A 14493-nucleotide genomic window follows, 5' to 3' on the forward strand; every position below is an offset into this window, starting at 1 on the left:
CTGCTTTTTTTCTCCCTCTGATTACACGATAAAAATGTGACAACAAATGTCTCAATTTAACCAAAAACATTTACAAACATTTGTCAGAGAATATTAAAAGTTCTTATGCATACTAAATAAACAGGTCCAGCTGCACGCACTCTGCTAGTGTGGAAGGGGCAATGTATGGGCTGCACGTGTCCACAGCGTCTCTAGCACATTGTAAATATGTACTGTGGACTAATCCGTCATGACGTCACCCACTGGATTCTGAACCTTGAAAACGAAGCCTGAAGTGGACAAAGCCCACAGTCGCCATGTTGGATGAGTTTTACTCCGCCCACAAATATGGACACGGGGGTCGTGTCAGACGTCGAGACCCACCCAACCAATTCTCCACTACCTGTTAACTCAGGCACATATCTGTAAACCGCACTGATGTGACTCACACGTCTCCGATGTGCAGCAAGAAGCCGTCCTTGGCTGTGCAGAAGTCTTTAGCGTCAGACCAGGTCATGGTGGCCTCCTCCATCCAGTAGCAGGAGTAGCCGTACGCACTCCATCCCTGGCACAGAACAGAGAGCATCGCTGAATTCACCGTCGTCCTCAATAAACCATCAGCATGGTGATATTGTTAAGTATAATGTGCTACCTCAGGACATCCGTACACGGTGGGCTTCACAGAAGGAACTGGGTAGTGTGCTTTGGGCGTTTTGCATATGTAGGTGTTTAGCTCTGAGCAGGACTGGTCGTTCCATCGACCCGACTGGAACAAACAGAACGTTCGTCTTATCATCTCTACGTTAAAACATTTATTTCTTTATTTACTTGTGATGCTTTCAATGTCTCTCACCTGGTATGACATCTCCACACAGTTCTCGCTGAACCCTTCGTGGTTGTTTGGTTGCCCTGGAGCCCAGTAGGTGAAGGTCGCCAAGTGTTCATCAGACCAGGTGAACCAACCAGGGATGAGCAGGTCATTCAAACCAGTCCACACATTGTCGGTGGCTGTAAATGGACGCAATGGGGGGGGAGTTTTTCCGTTCAATAAATACACCAATGCAGTCATGTAACATTGTCCAGAGCTGACATTTAAACCACTACACGGTTCCGTCTCCATCTTTAAACCATCTACAAATCTGACTTCATACCCATGTACAGGTAGCTCTCCACCCAGCTCTGCTCCTGCACCGACAGGATGGACGCCAGGTTGGCGCCAAGATCCTTGCAGGTGTTCTGAGCGTCGTGCCACGTCTTCTTGTTTTGAAAAGGTTTGTAGCAGAAATCCCCAAACTCGTACCAGTCAAGTCCTGAACACCTCAACTCTGCAAGAAAGAGCAGCCATTGTGAACAGGAACGAAAGAATGACGCAGGACGGGAAAGAGGCGACATTAGTGCATCTGAACTCACCTCCATCAGCAAAAGTGTAAGACACGTCGTAGTTTCCGTTAAACCTAGAGAAATTTAAATCAGTGAGCAGTCTCTGAACTATTGAAGAAACAAGAAAAGTAGATTATGCTAAGAAAAAAAAGCTAAACTTACTCTCTGGATGTGATTCCGTTCCGGGTGGAGGCGATGTAGGAGTCCGGTCCTTTGGTTTTCAACAAGGTGCAGTCTCCTCCGTTCTCGTTTAGCACGACTCCAGCGTGGATGGCTGCTGCACAGATGTTTGAGTCCTGTTTAGGAAGACGGAGGCGAAAACGCTACATTTACATATTCTTCTTCGTTTGTGACACAGATTAGACGTTGCGGCGACGTACCCCGCGATACACTGTGGTGCCAAACACCGTGTAATCCTCACGGGCGCAGTTTGCCGGACAGTGGACGCTAAAAGAGTCGCAGCAGAAAGTTGTGATTAATGAAGGAAACTTGAATCTGTGTTCACAGCGAAGACTTCGTAGAAATTAGAGTTGTGTCCACAAGACTTGGCACTCATAGCTTTTAGATTCATGCTCACATAAAAACAGTCCTAACCCAAACAATTTCTCAGCGTATAGAGGGTGTGCACATGACGTCACAGCAAGCGAAGTCTCCATGGTTACAGTTACTGAGTGACAGTTGAGCTTGAAGATTAGCTGCATTAGTTTGAATCATAGGCTTTAACGGTGTCTAAACTGCAAAAATAAATGTAAAAAATGGTGAAGAGCTGTTGTGCGATTGACTGTACCAACAGATTTGAAAGCCAACTGGAGATATATTTTTACAGATATTTAGAAGAAGTAAATGGATCGCTGCATTTTGAGGAAACAACTGGAATCCAGGCACAGAAACCTGGTGTTGTGTTTCACATTTTGTGTCAGATAATATTAATTCATGCTGTATTTTTTTTTTTTTTTGATGAAATCATACTTTATGTTTCATTCTGGAGGGCTGTCAGATGAGTTTGTGGATGTTGTTGTTTTGGCGTAGTTACAGCCGACAGTTACTATTTGAGTTCCAACTATAAATAACAATAAAATAATAAATAGAATATTTGTGATCGCTCCTTGTCGTCCTTTTAACATCTGGTCGGACGCTACAGTTTTGTATGGCTAACGTTACTTCTCAGTAAAGCTCTTAGCGTTAGCATCTTTTATTTAGCTACATTTATCATAACTGACATGGCCTAAAACTAACTTAAACTAACTGAAACTGAGGCTAATCCACTTTTCCAAATTCATACTAGTTCCTATGAATCACTGTCGAGTCCAATTGCCCTTAATTTGATCTGATAGTCCACATTTTTCCCGGTCTCGCTGTATTTACTGATACATTTCACTGTGTCTTTACCACTCAGGGGGCGCGTGGCCCCAGGCGGCAGTGACGTCGATGCATACCCTCTATTGCAAACAGCTGAGTTTTGTGTTTAACATTACGAATGATTAGAATCATGCATCTTATTGTCAGCGATCTCACTCCATAGAACAGAAGTACAACTCACGTCATTTTATCAGTGAAGTTGAAGCTGGGCTTGGTGGCGCACGTTACTGCATCTGTTGAAACAGTTGTTATTAATGATCAACAGCATTTGTAATATATCTGGATATTCATTACCAGTCAAAAGTATGCATTTATTTTGGTAATGTATTGATTATCGGTTTGTTTTGGTCTGTTATTGGATTTGGTCTGAATAAGAAGGTGTGTCCACGCTTTTGAATGGTGCAGAAATGTGTATAATGCTTTCCTTACAGTCAGGTGTGCATCCTAAGACTTCTAAGCGAAGGCCTGCTTGGCCGCTGAACTCCATGGGAAGGACGCGGATGAACCGAGCCGACACGGGCGTTCCCAGCAGCTGAGTGTCAGGGGTGTCTCTGTCTATTGCGCCTGGGAAAACCTGCATCATACAGATTATTGATAATATTTAAATCATTTAAATGAAGAGAATCCGTCCCGTGTTGAGCTATGAACCATGAAGGCTCACTCACCCCTCCATCGGCCTCGTAGTTCGTCCAGGTTGCTCCATTCTTACTGTGCTGGAGTTTAAATTTGGTGACCCAGTTGTCGTTCTGAGGACAACCCTGGATCACGATCCCGGTGACTTTTCTGATCTCGCCCAAATTCACCTGGAACCAGCTCGAAGTAGCTGGAAGACGAATAAATATTAAGATTTCAGATTTCAAAAAAGGGTAACTTTTATTTTACGTGTACATACGGTTTCCCGAAGGCATCCAGCAGGAATTTCCATTCAGACGACCTTGGCTGGCAGTGAAGGAACCGAGGGAGGAGGAGGCAGAGAGCTGGCTGTCGGGGATGGTCTCGTTCTCCAAACCCAGGCCTTGTAGACACACTGCAGGAACAAAGCGCTGAATAAATAAGCAAAATAAATCTGTGATTGCACAGAGGATAAACAAAGAGGAAGAGCTCACCTTTCTGCTCGCAGCTGTAGACGATCTCAAGGTACTTGGAAACGGTGGGACAGGGGTCCTGATCCACGTGAGCGTACGCGAAGCAGAAAGGACGGTTGTCGCACATCTTTCTATATTTAGGAAGAAGGCCTGATACGGTGCAGCTGCCTAGAGAACCGTGACAAAAAGATGGTTAAAAACTTCATACATGTACACTGATCAGGCGCAACATTATGACCACCTTCCTAGTGTAATTTAGGTCTCCCTTGTGTTTCCAAAACAGTTCATCAGAGAATGGACATGGACCTTCTGAGGTTGTCTTGTGGTGTCTGGTAGCAGGATGTTACCGGATGTGGGAGTCTTTGGGTCCTATGGGTCGAGGGGAGGGGCCTCTGTAGATCCTCACACAGATACTTGATCAGTTTGGGATCTAGAGAATTTGGTGGTACATGTCTAAGTAACAGCCAGGTCCAAAAGTTAAACTGTCACGAGATGGTCGATGTCATTTACCCATCAGTGGTCATAATGTTATGCCTGATTGGTGTATATCAGTTTTGTAAATCCTCTGTGATCATAGTTACTAATGTTGCCGCACCTCCTGAATCACCCAGATGTGGACAGATGTCCTGACTCCTCCGTCCGTAGAAGACAGACTGGATGTTAATTACACTTTCCTGTGGACAATGGAGGACGGCGCTCGAGTCCTGGCACACCAGCGCCGTCATGAAACCTGAAAAATAAAATAAAAAAACACGGCGACGGTGAATGCGTTTGTTTTAATGTTATTTCTACATAAATAATTAAAGGTGTAATCATTACCATCATGAGGTGGAGGAGGCTTAGGTGTGTTTCCTGAAAGAGGAAGACATTGATCAACACTAAGTATTGTCTTCATTCTCATTTTGAAGGTGACAATTCAAGCTGCGTTTCTCACCTCTCCTCTTGCAGATGTATCCTCTTTTGTTCTGGCAGTTTTCGTCAGTCCAGTAGCCGTTGTTGATAAGTATGGACAGGCAGTCTTCGCCGTAGAGGTTGTCCGGGTCACCTGAGTTGACGCACAAAACCATTATTTTCTTTTTTCCCCCTCATACGACACGAATCTTGAGAATTGTGAGAAATGACGCAGCATATTTGGCATTAAATAATTAAATGATTAACCTGTATTCCAGCGGACGTATCTGAAAGGAGAGCCGTCCGTCCACTCCCAGCCGCTGTCGGTGATGGAGTCGTGGCCGCCCGTCCACATGGAGATCCCAGTGGGACTCTGCTGGATCAAACCTGAGAGGAAGCGACAAAGCAAAAGTGGAGTCAAGCTTACGAAGAAGAGAGGCACAAGCGGCAGAAAAACATTCGGGGATTAATCTGCTTGCAGTAACGGTGATGTCACTGCGTCCTAGAAAACACCTGGACACCCAGTTACTTAAAAGAATAATTATTAGACTTATTTAACCAAAACTGACCAGAGAACACAAGAGGAGGTCATTCCTGCCTGTGGCCATCAGACTTTAAGACTCCTCCTGGTTTGCATCCTTTGCATATTGTGAATACTTGTGCAATATTTAGTTTTTATGCATCTTACATATTCTATTTGCTTTTAATCTCACAGTTCTCACTTTAAGGGAGCAACTGCAACAAAACGATTTTCTCGAAGGATTAATAAAGTGTTCTGGTTCTGGTTCTAATTAAAAACATTATGCATGTTATGTATTTAAACAGAAACTCTTTGGCGCCCACCAGTGGCAGGTGGTAAAATGACACCGCGCAGTAAAAGGGACTAGTGTTAGTGCAGCTTTAGATCAGCCATGGACTGAAAAGTAATAAAAGTTTAAATGCTAAAAAAAATCAGATAATTAAATGAAAACATAATTAAATGTAATACTTCACGGGAAGGACGTTTTTGGGACCTAAGCTGCATAAACATTAAATTAAAGCCTGACAGACTGTGTAACGTGTGAATAAAATCCTGTCTAAAACAAAAGACGTACAGGGTCAAACTTAAGACCTTGATGGAATAAACAAGCAGTAAAAAAGTGGCAGAAGTAAAGGTGTGAAGACAAACCCTGTGCGAAGGCCTGTTCATAGGGGTCGGTGATGCTAATGAGGTCTCCTCCCTGGTTGACACAGTCGGCCCGGGCCTCCGCCCACGTCCTCGTGGACAGGAAGTTAAACAGGTAGCAGTAGTCGTTGAAAGGATCCGCCGTCCAAGAGCCACATTTGTCGTTCCATCCTGTAACAAAGAGTTAAACGGTGCATTAGACCACTGGGAAATAGATGAGGTGGATGACACAAAGGTTTTAAGGAACGGAGAGATGAACTAACCAAGATCTACTCTTTTGAAAAACCTATTTATAGGTTTCATAATGATGTTTGTGTACTCTATGTAACTGTGTTCAGGGAACAAACATGTCATGCAGCACAGTGGTTATGTATCCTATATCTATTATTTTGGTTCATTAGGTCTTAAATGTCACGGATGTTTAATTAAATGAGTCGACCTGGTCCAGACGTTGGAGGCTGAGGCGGGGGTCCTTGTCCCTTGGCTATGAGGAGACAAGACAGACAGAGTGTGAGTAAACCAGCAGGACTATGAAGAAAAAATGATGCTAGTGTAGCTGATGAGCGGATCGCACCTTTTTTGCAGATATAGTCCTTTGTGGTGGAGCAGACGGCGTCACTCATTTTCCCAGGTTGGTCGTGATTCATTCCATAGATGAGCACGCAGTCCTCGTCCTCAAAGTTGTCTGGCTGGCCCGTAGCCCACTGGACGAGGTCCTGGGATCCAAAGAGAAGGGCAGTACAGAGTGAGATCTCTGTAGCAGCATTTCTGCACGATAAGTCGCTTCCACACTCACCGCTGGTGTTCCATCGGTGTACACAAACTGGCCCTCTGCGTTGATGTCGTTCAAACCCATCCAGCCTTCCCCCGGCATGTGAGCTGCACAAAACAAAGACAATACGCACAATATCTCAGCACCAGAAAGGAACTTAAATTTTGAAGCCATCTATTCACAGTCGTGTATTTTAATGTTAACGTTTGTGCTGCTCACCGGTCAGGAAGCTCAGCTCTTCCTGTGAGTGCACGCTGACCAGGTGACCCTGCTCATTTTTACAGCGAGCCTCGGCGTCGTGCCAGTTTTTCACGTTCTCCGACTCAAAATGATAGCAGAAGTTCCCGTACAGCAAATATCCAGGATCACAGTGGGAGTCTGAAAAAAAAACAAAAAAAACAAAAACAAATAACAAATCTGCGACTACATAATACGAGAGGAGGGATGGGCATCAAGAATCAGTTCCAACTGGTTCAATTCATCAATATCATTAGCCTTCATGCTTATCGATTCTTTTCAAGCTGAATGTCTACGTCCCAGTCCAGACGGCAATGCATCTTAAAGTTCTTGCCATAAAAACAAAAGAAGAAGAATCTTTACATCGAAGCCAGGCAGCAACCTGAGCGATGAAGCCCATGCGGGAAGTGCGAAAAACTGCAATTCATCGAGTGGCCACTAGAGGCTGGCTCCAAAAAGGAGCAAATCCCCTTGTTAACCCCAGTGGTAAAAATCCCAACTGTACAGCATTATTAAACATGCCTTAAACAACATTAAACATGATTTAAAATTCTGCATGATGGATGGGCGGGTTTTAACGTCTAGGCTGATTTAGCTCCACCCCAATCTGTCCCCCATGCCCATATTTGGAGGATCTGAGTGTGGGTGGAGTAATGTGCATTCAACATGGCGACCGCAGGCTCTGCCCACTTCAGAGACTCACACAGCCAAACCAAACTTAAGGAACATACACTTAAAAACAAACAAACAAACAAACTTACAAAAGCTCGGATAAAAGAGTAGGGCTGAAAATACAATAATAATAATAATAATAATAAAAAATACAATTAAAAAAAAAACGTATGAGTACAAGGAGACGCCATTTGACACGATGCCACTGTTGCTATGCAACTGGTCAAACGGCCGAACACCTCGGACACTGTTTTTTCCAACTTGTATATAAGCCTAATGCTAATTCTGTACATTTTTTGATTACATTGTTTACTTTTATTTTTCTTTAATTTGATCTCATTTTATCTTTCTTGTGTTTTTTGTGTTGTTTACTTTTATGTGCAACGAAGTTACGGCAACAAAGTAATTTCCCTTGTGGATTAGTTCATTTGTAGTTCCAATTATTTAGGTTTTTTATTTTTTTCTCACTTTTTGTCTCTCCCATGAGTTTCAGCAGAGCAGTGCCAGTGAGGATCCAGTGGCCAGTTTCCTATTTGTTTTCTTACACAAGCTCTTTTTTGTTTAGAAACTCAATAAAATTGCTGTTGTTCACACAAAACCACCGCTTTTCTAAACCAAAAATTCTCAGAAGGAATTGATAAGGGCATCGATAAAGAATCGGATCGATAAGCAGAATCGATAATGGCATCGGTATCAATAAAATCTTATCGATGCCCAAATGTGAGAGGAGGGAACATGACGTCTGACTGACCAGGAGGAGAAGGAGGCTTCGGGTTCTGTCCACCGGTCATTTCACAAACGTAGCCCAGGCTCTTGAAGCAGTTGGTTGTTTCCCATTTGCCCTCGTAGTTGCCTGGACGAGAGCATAAACGCTGGATAATTACTGAAAACACACGAGCAGTTTAGTCTCATGTCCAGAGTGGAAGGGAGCAGGTCTTACCGGTGAAGATCTGTCCACAGTCCCAGCTGCCTTGGGTGTTTCTGGGCCAACCAGGACCATAGTTTGAGTACTTGGTCGTGGTTTTATCCACCCATTTGAAATCCCCGTCCTTGTACATGTCTGGAAACGGAAATAAACCGGAGAAATCAGGGGAAGAGTCAGGCTTACTTCACATAACGAGACGCATTTCAGTTGTGTCATGATGAGCATCGGTGAGGACCTGATAAACCGATCCAGATGTCGGGGATGTCCACTTGATGGAAGTCGGGGAGCTTCCCGTTTATGAAAAACTGCTCTTCTTGACTGTGCAGGAGGAACAAGACAAACACAACAGATAAGAAGACTACCTTAAGGACTACACAATTCTGACTGAGACACTTAATGACACTTAACACTTAATTAACACTTAGTTTAACAGTTTGGAAAATACAGTTATTTTCCTAAAAACTCACCACCTATTTCTCATTAAAATGCCAACAATAAAATATTTTCTATATCCAGTTTGCACTTAATTTTATAACTTTATTCATAAATATTTTTTTTTTCCATGTAGTTGAGAGTCGATTAGCTTAAAAAATATAAATTCCGCCTGAAATGCTAACAGCTAACATGTTGGTGGTTATAATGTTTATGCTGTATTCACCATCTCAGCTTAGCATGTTCTATATTTGCGCTCAGCACATTTTGCACCAAGATTAAGTGTAAAATGTCTCAGGCAGCACATCTATACAGCACATATACACTCCTTTTCCAAAACATTAGGTACACTAGTGAAATCAAATGCTTTTCAAACATGAACATCCTGCACTACATTCAAATGCAGCTGTGTTGGTTTAATCCTATAATGACTTTTATCAATGAAATCAGAAGAAAATTACATGTTGCATGCAGCATTTACTCAAACAGAACTTGTGTACAGAGCTCTGATTGGTTCAAAAAGCTACTGTCCTGTCCCATACAGGACCCAGCAGTAGCTTTGTCATTTTCTATTTTTTTTTCTTTTTAATTATTTAATTTTTATATCAAAGTGCACTTTTCATTTTTAGATTTTTAAAGAAGAAACAACCATAACTAGAAAAAAAACTATTTACATCCAGAGATAGAGAAAAGAGATGGGAAAGAGTGTAGCAGTTTCAATGTGTCATTTTCAACAATAAACGCTTGGGTTTTTCCTTGTCCCTACTTGTTTATAATGAGCAGGTGAGCCCCCATTTCTTCACACGCGTTGGAAGCTTCGTGCCAGGTCGTCAAGCGGTTGATGTTGCTGACGAACCAGTAACAACTGCCGTTGAAGCTCAGCCAGCCAGAAGCGCAGATGGCTGGAGGAGAACGGGACGAGGAGAAGGCAAACGTTGAAATTTCACGACATTAAAGAATATCTCGACTTGAGCAAGAAATGTTTCCAGAGAGAATCCAGCTTACTGTTCAGAGGACGTTCACACATGTAAGGACGCTCGTGTCTGCACTGGTGGGACCTCCACTTTCCAAAAGTGTCCGATGTGTCTCTTATTATCGCGACACACGAGCCTGCAGGGTCACTGCCAGAGAACACGAGTTTAAAAAACAGCGACTCATCAGGGTAAGGTTGAAAGTTTTAAACGTATCTCGGTATCTTACGGCGTGGGTGCAGCTCCGGCCCAGTTTCTGTACGACGCCGGTTGAGAGTCAGACCAGGCAAAGTTAGGGTTCCCCGATTCGACTTGACATGAAATCCTGTTGCATTTCTGGAGAGACAAAGCGTTACATTCAAGCGCTCATATTTAATATTTAAGTTATCTAAAAGCAAGTAATAATCTTAATGACGTCCACCTCACCAGAGTGGAAAGCCCAATCCAGGTGTCAAGATGTGTTTGATCCTGCGATCCTGTCACATAATTGTTTTCTTCCACATCCATGATGGAGACTAGGTCCCCCCCCTCCTGCACGCAGTCGGCCCGGGCTGCAGCCCAACTCTTCCTGGTGTCCGCCTTAAGCTTGTAGCACTGGGAGCCATGCTGCCTCCAGCCACTGGCTAAGTCACAGTGTGGACCAGGGTTTTCTGAGGCGTGGGAAAGAAAATGTGTTTATTTGACGGAGGATGACTTCGATGAAACATCCGGGTCTGAGCCTGGAGTCGGATGAAACGAAGGGGAAGTGGGACTTGACATGTGTGCAGAATCTAATGTTTGCATGTAGAATGGATGATGTGGGTTTTATTTTGCACTACAACCAAAGAGTGTGAATACTTGTACTCATTCCCATGATCTAGAAAGACCGTACAGAGAGTCTGCAGAACTGACGGGAGGTCTTGCATGAATTCAAAACATCAGAAATGTGAGGTTTATTGAGGATTAACAAAGATGCGCAGTTAAAAATTATTATTTTCTTACCATTGACGTGCTTGCAAATGTATTTAAACTTGTTGCTGCAGTTTTCGTCTTTCCAGTGTCCACTGTCACTTCCTGATATCACCCCACAGTCCTCATTATTATAGTCATCAGGCTGGCCCAGCATCCAGAATCTGAAACAACAAGAGTGAGCGGGAAGAACTTCTAGAAAAAATAAATACTTTCGGACACGCAACAACTATGCTGTTATTCGAGTCATGAGAGTATTACATACGATAGGTATACTATGAAAGGACTCCCATCGCTCCACTCGTAGACACCTTCTACGACTTGGTCATTCAGGCCGAACCAGTAGGAATCCGTGCCGATTTGTGTCCTCACCCATAACTAAAAAAAAAAAAAAAAACCTTGTGGAAAAATGTAGAAACCAACATGAACCCAGTCAGAGAAAACTGAGCGACTCACCCTCTCTTGAATGTTCTGAATGCTCATCAGGTTGCTGTTCTGCTCCAGACAAAAGGCGTTGGCCTCCGGCCACGACTTTGTGTCAGTTGAAAAGTAGTAACATGTGTCTTGGTACTCCCTCCAGCCTGGTTTACACTGGCTCCGAGCTGAAAGATTAGAGACAGCACACGTCCCATCGTCATCAACGCGACAACTCCTCTTTGGCTGTTGATGTCGTCGCATTAGTTATCCATGAAAAAGCAATGCTCCTTAAACTTGGACTGCTCTACAAATTCTCTAGATCATAGGTCTTCAACAGGGGGTCCGTGAACCCCTCGGGGGTCTGTGGAAGTACTGCAAGGGGGGTCGCAAAATCTTCGGTTGATTAGACATTTTTTATGTATTTTTTTTAGTTTCCCTTCACAAACTTAAACTTCTTTAAATGCACATTAACATGAATCCAACATATTTTAGTGAAGGGATAAGGGATAGCTTAATACTGAATGCAAAATGATAATAATAATGTATATTTCTAAATAGCACTAGGCCGAGTTTAATATAGAAAACATATAGTAGATAGGGGGTCTCTACTTAATGTCTCCATCAGATTGGGGTCCTTGTTCTGAAAAACATTGAAGACACCTGCTACAGATGAACAGTTAGTCCTCCTATTGTGTTTGCTTCGGCTAACACTCATAATGCTCCCGGTCAAATGTGACTGGGGACATTACATTTGATTATAAATCCACAACAACACATACTTTATCACCTAATGTTGTGCCAGCTTCAGCTCTTGTGACAATTACAAGTTTTGAACTTCTATTTGCCCTGTAGATCCAATTTACTTTGTAGTTGTAGGACAACCCCTGTCATGAACATGACTAAACACATAAATAACATAAAAACTAAACTGAAGCTGGTAAAAACATCCAACACAAAAACATCATAAAATAGGTGATAAAATATGTATTACTGTTGATTTCTAATTAAATATTAAGTCCCCAGTCACATTTGACCAGGGACATTATGAATGAACACACTTAGTCATCGTGCTGCCATAGAATGAGCTGTGAGCCCCCAAAAACCTTTAATACCAGAGCTGTTAGGACGTGGGAAACGAGTGTGTTTATGTTTGAACTCTATATTATACACTAGTTGTAGTCTTGAATGACCGGAAAACACAATGGGTGTATAAAGGTTGAATAAAACACACAAAAGCATGCATGATACGTCTATATTTAGGCCATCACACTGCTTGTGTGTCTCTTACTCAGCTCAGATCGCAGGTTTCTGCAGACTCATATTTCCCGGCTGAAGTCTGTTCATATAAGGACCAGCTTTACGATGAACTTTAATCTTTAAGTTTGATGCTGCAGCGGCTTCCTCTTCCCTCCACCAATTTTTTAAATATTAATATGCGAGTGAGCAACCGCTAACCATCACAGTAAAGTAATCTGATTACTTTATGTGACTGATAAGTTCAGATGTGGAGCTTCACAAGCCTGTGAATCATAAAAGTCCCATGACAGTCGGCCCAAAGCTGAGCACCTCACATCAATCCTCGGGTAAATGTTTGACCTTAACTGCTCTGCAGACAACACAGAATCACATGTTTTGACCACAAAACCTCTGATACACAGCAATTACGAAGCTTTTAAACCCCTGACAGTCGTCTCTCTGCCTGGAGCAACGCCTCGTCGTGTACAGAATCAAATTAGAGGACATCATGTTTTCAACTTCACTATCCACATATTCATACACTCCACCCATACTCCTGTGGATGTCCGCAAAATATTTCAGAATATTAAATATTTATCACAATCTCCAGCCACTCAAATCATGTCTTGAGGATAATACAAAAATATGGAAAAACTGTTGGTGAAATAAACAGATTTTAAGATGAGTTAAATAGTCGGAAACTTTTTAGTTGAACGTACACATCTTTCAGAAGTGCCTTGTTCTGATATAAGAATAATGCTGCACAAATTAAAATTTTAATCTGTATTCAAGAAAGTTTGGTTCTTTATTTTGAGCATTTGGCACAAACCGTTTCTAACCGACAGCGTAAAGCACACGTCATTAATGTTCTTCTACTATTCATGAAAGTATATTATAAGTTAAAAGTGCAAGATCATACACAGCATAAATAAACAGTCACCAGTAATGTGTGTGTTGGTCACAATGACCTGAGTGGGTGGAGGGTTGTTTATTACACGGTACTCTGTAATTTAATTATTTTCCTCTACACTCTTGTATTTCTATGATTGGAAGAAGTATTGTACTTTTCCAATAATATAAAAAGCAGAGCAAGATCAAGTATTTGACATATTTGACACACTTTTAACAGAATAATAACTTAACCAGTCTAAGTGCTCAATACAAATAATAGAAAAGACACAAAAATCCACTAATACATCCAGAAAAACTTACCACAACCAAGAAGTGCAGCAAAGCTGAGCAGCTTCAGAAGCGTTGTTAGTCTTCTGTCCATTCTTTACTTTTCTGTGTTGGCCTCTCAAGGTGTATTTCTGAACATCCTAGTAGCTTATAGTTCGTCTCCAAACTCACCCCCCAGGACTGTGTGTGTGTCTGTGTGTGTGTTAGTGTGTTTGTGTGTGTGCGATGAGCTCTGAGATGCTCTGAGCATCTCCTCCTCCGTTCGCCTCTTTTCAGCGTTCATGCAGGGTCCAAAGACTGAAAGCAGTAAAACACAGATGACAAACACTTGACCTTCTGACCATTTTCTGCATCTAAACATGCGGTGGATTTGTTACTGCAGGTCAGAGAAATGTCAGAGTCAGAATGTGAAGAACTTTAATTGCATATTAAATAACAGTAACTGTAAATAATAATTACCGGTAATAAAACAACAACTTTACTAATTAAAATCAACATTTTAGACATATGACTGGTTAATTATAGTGCGTTCCTCCTTTATTTGAGTGTTTTCTTCAGTTGAGAAATTGTGTTTTAAATCAAAGTGCTGCGTTTGTTTTCAATTGTTGAACAAATAAAATGTACTTACCCGATCAAAGCAAAAAAATAAATAAAAATTTGGCCATTTTTCCTCTTTCCAGGAAAGAACAATTGCTGAAATTGGCAGAAACTTTAAAACATAATCGTCCCACTTAACAATAATAATTAAAACACACTAGAGGTTTTACACACTTTTGCTCATGTGCACAACTTGTTTGAGCATTTTTGCTTTAATAAGTCCCATAAGACTTCACATCTGACCCACT

At 42.1% G+C, this 14493-nt stretch overlaps 1 protein-coding gene across 1 annotated transcript in view; it reads right to left on the bottom strand.

Moving 5' to 3' along the window:
• LOC124996492 (macrophage mannose receptor 1) overlaps positions 1–13883 on the bottom strand; it is a 20077-nt gene extending 6194 nt beyond the window's left edge. Inside the window, exons 1-32 of the mRNA XM_047569568.1 lie at positions 13682–13883; positions 11273–11418; positions 11082–11194; positions 10850–10980; positions 10295–10518; positions 10098–10204; positions 9903–10018; positions 9664–9799; positions 8701–8783; positions 8481–8600; positions 8292–8393; positions 6851–7009; positions 6656–6738; positions 6434–6575; positions 6299–6343; positions 5863–6030; positions 4962–5081; positions 4738–4848; positions 4623–4655; positions 4399–4533; positions 3825–3971; positions 3611–3745; positions 3384–3541; positions 3148–3292; positions 2900–2951; positions 1740–1806; positions 1522–1655; positions 1390–1433; positions 1131–1304; positions 833–987; positions 632–745; positions 429–544 (exon numbers count right to left, since the gene is read on the bottom strand). Coding sequence (XP_047425524.1) covers positions 429–544; positions 632–745; positions 833–987; positions 1131–1304; positions 1390–1433; positions 1522–1655; positions 1740–1806; positions 2900–2951; positions 3148–3292; positions 3384–3541; positions 3611–3745; positions 3825–3971; positions 4399–4533; positions 4623–4655; positions 4738–4848; positions 4962–5081; positions 5863–6030; positions 6299–6343; positions 6434–6575; positions 6656–6738; positions 6851–7009; positions 8292–8393; positions 8481–8600; positions 8701–8783; positions 9664–9799; positions 9903–10018; positions 10098–10204; positions 10295–10518; positions 10850–10980; positions 11082–11194; positions 11273–11418; positions 13682–13742 — 3776 coding nt within the window. The 5' untranslated portion in view covers positions 13743–13883. The remainder of the gene's footprint in view (positions 1–428; positions 545–631; positions 746–832; positions 988–1130; positions 1305–1389; positions 1434–1521; positions 1656–1739; positions 1807–2899; positions 2952–3147; positions 3293–3383; positions 3542–3610; positions 3746–3824; positions 3972–4398; positions 4534–4622; positions 4656–4737; positions 4849–4961; positions 5082–5862; positions 6031–6298; positions 6344–6433; positions 6576–6655; positions 6739–6850; positions 7010–8291; positions 8394–8480; positions 8601–8700; positions 8784–9663; positions 9800–9902; positions 10019–10097; positions 10205–10294; positions 10519–10849; positions 10981–11081; positions 11195–11272; positions 11419–13681) is intronic.
• Positions 13884–14493: the final 610 nt, after the last annotated feature.

The sequence above is a fragment of the Mugil cephalus genome, chromosome 19, assembly GCF_022458985.1.
Source record: "Mugil cephalus isolate CIBA_MC_2020 chromosome 19, CIBA_Mcephalus_1.1, whole genome shotgun sequence".
Lineage (NCBI taxonomy): Eukaryota > Metazoa > Chordata > Actinopteri > Mugiliformes > Mugilidae > Mugil > Mugil cephalus.